Consider the following 2,546-nt stretch of genomic DNA (forward strand, 5'->3'; position numbering starts at 1 on the left):
ACGACGACGACGACGACGACAACAGTTCAAACAGAAACAAGAATCACACAACGCAACGCAACGAAACACAACAACAACAACAACAACAACAACAACAAATAACAACAACAAAAACAACAACAACAACAACAACAAAATAACAACAGCATCAACAACAACAACAGCATCAACAACAACAACAGCAGCAGCAGCAACAATACAAAAAAACAACAGTACAAAAAGAAATCGTAACACTATGTGGCCTCACCCTATCTCCCAGTCTCCTGTAGGTAGTGGCGGGGCTTCCACAAGTGGCGTCCGCGGGATCAAGGCTGACCCTTGTGTTGGCCCCGGAGGCTACGTCATAGATGGTGGGCTGACAGGCCAACACCTGCTCCATGGCCTCGTCCATGCAGATGTCGAAGCTGGCCTCCGACTCCCCGGTCAACAGGGCAACCAGGCTAGCTGCCACGTACACAACTTTCAGCAGATGCATTGTGGGTCTGTCCATAATGCCCTCCAGATCTCTGAGCTTCGGCGGTTTGGCGTTTGAGTTTTTCCCTCGTTTGAGATTTTTACCTCGTTTCGCTTATTTCATTCCTTCAGTGCTACTGATCGTAGTGATAGTGTACGTTGTGGTCTTTGTTTGTTTTTAGCACGAGTTTTACGGCACTTGCAACTCAATCAGGTCATATAAGAGCCGGCTCGTATTTGTGGATTCGATAGAAGCCAATAGCTACCACCAACTTATACTATGAAAGTGATGTGGCTACAGCGTTGATATACTGCAGGGCCTCGATGGCAACGCTGGTGGCTGTAGTAACGATGATATCCAAGAACAGGACAGCTTCCAGTGACGGAGATAATGTGAACAAATCCTCAGCGCTGGTGGATCAGAAAAAAACGACACGATGCTGACAGTGGGAATTCCCAACTTACGTATGACCTCTTTAAGAAAAGCACAACTTTTCCCCAAGTTGGCGTCAGATTCTTAGCTGATTCTTGACAAACAAAATATACGACGTGTCACATCGGTGAGTGAATGATGTAGTATCCAGAATGAAACGAGACGCCTGGTATCCCTCAATCAAAACTCCAGAACTTCAGCACGGTAGAATATTCAGAGCATCAGAAATAGCAGTTGGGTCACCTTGCTCCTTGTTGTGAACAGGGCATGCGTCCCTGTTTGAAGTCACGTGATCAATCTCGAGAAGTCCATGCTGTAGTCCGGCTGGAAATAGAAAGAACAGTAAAATGAAAGATTATACTATAATTAAGTTATTTTAGTAAGGTGAAGGACGTGGACACAACAAAGGTCATTAAGTGGGGGGGGGGGGGTGAGGGGGCAAGAATGACAGGCAGAAACAACCAAAGAAGAGTACAGAAGTAAGACCTACCAGTTGCGTCCATCCTCCAAAAATCCTTTAATTTTAACTAGCACATAATATTGTATAGCTTACTGCAGAATTTTATATCCCAATTATAACTGCTTTAAAATTATGAAATAATATAATGATATGTCTGGCCACCGTTCAAATAGCACACTTGAAGATATCTGGTTGTTCGTGGGGGTTTTTTGTTGTGTTTTTTTAATGTAGGTATTTACGGCCATCCGTAGAGAGCTGGAAAGAACACTTGAGGCGACAGAGTTGTTCACAAGACACAAGCTCCGTGTCCCAGTAACTGAAACACAAATGAAGAAGTCTTCGTTGAAGCAAATGGCAGACGACAGATTATGACGAATATACGAAAGCGACAGGCAAATTTCATTGAACACACAATGCGGAAAGAAGCATAGGAGAATAGTGTTAACAACAGGCACGTTTGATGGAAAGAGAGGCAAAGGCAGACAAAGGGAAAAGATACTGGACAAGTTGACAACATGGCTGGGAGCTGCAAGAACAACAGATACCATTGCTGCAAGACAGATGGAAATGTAGGTCCATCATCGCCCACGCCAGACGGCAAGGCACCGGATGATGATGATATTACGCCTCTATCAACATAATTTAGACCTTTCAATAGATGAGCTTCGACCTTGCTTTTCAAGACCAACTCAGACTGAGATGGATACAGTGTCCCAGGAGACGGGAGGATATACTCGATTTTTTAAAACAAAAAACAAAACAACAAAACAAAAAAATCCTCCCTAAACGGGAATCGAACTCATACCTCCTGAGTACGTTTAGTTTTACTAAGGTTTTAAAGTCATATGAGCGCCAAGGGGTGGATGTCAACAGAGAAATCCAAACGGGGAATCAGGCTTACTCTGCTCACCTCTCTAGCCTCAACAGCACAGAGTCTGCTTTAACTTTCAAGGCACCCTGGAAATAACAGTTCACAAGAGAGTGACAAACACACGAAAGAAGTTGAGGGAAAATGACGAAAGTGATGAGGAAAGAAAAAGCAGCAGTTTCCCCTATGTTGTTTCGCCACAGTATGAGTATGAGCATGACATTGGTAAGTCAGCCCATTTACAATTCTACTGTGAATACGAAGTATGTCAATATCCACCTTTGGGAATGGCCTAAAGACAACTTCAGTCAGTAGCACTGCCCTGGGGGGGG

At 44.1% G+C, this 2,546-nt stretch overlaps 1 protein-coding gene across 1 annotated transcript in view; it reads right to left on the reverse strand.

Annotated features, from left to right (window-relative positions):
• The window catches only part of LOC101864529 (laminin subunit alpha-3), a gene marked incomplete in the record, with an annotated part of 89,799 nt that overhangs the window by 69,991 nt on the left and 17,262 nt on the right, over positions 1–2,546 (reverse strand). Inside the window, 1 exon segment of the mRNA XM_013083815.2 lies at positions 248–1,210. Within this exon segment, the coding sequence (XP_012939269.1) occupies positions 248–490 (243 nt within the window).

Source organism: Aplysia californica, unplaced genomic scaffold (genome assembly GCF_000002075.1).
Source record: "Aplysia californica isolate F4 #8 unplaced genomic scaffold, AplCal3.0 scaffold00255, whole genome shotgun sequence".
Lineage (NCBI taxonomy): Eukaryota > Metazoa > Mollusca > Gastropoda > Aplysiida > Aplysiidae > Aplysia > Aplysia californica.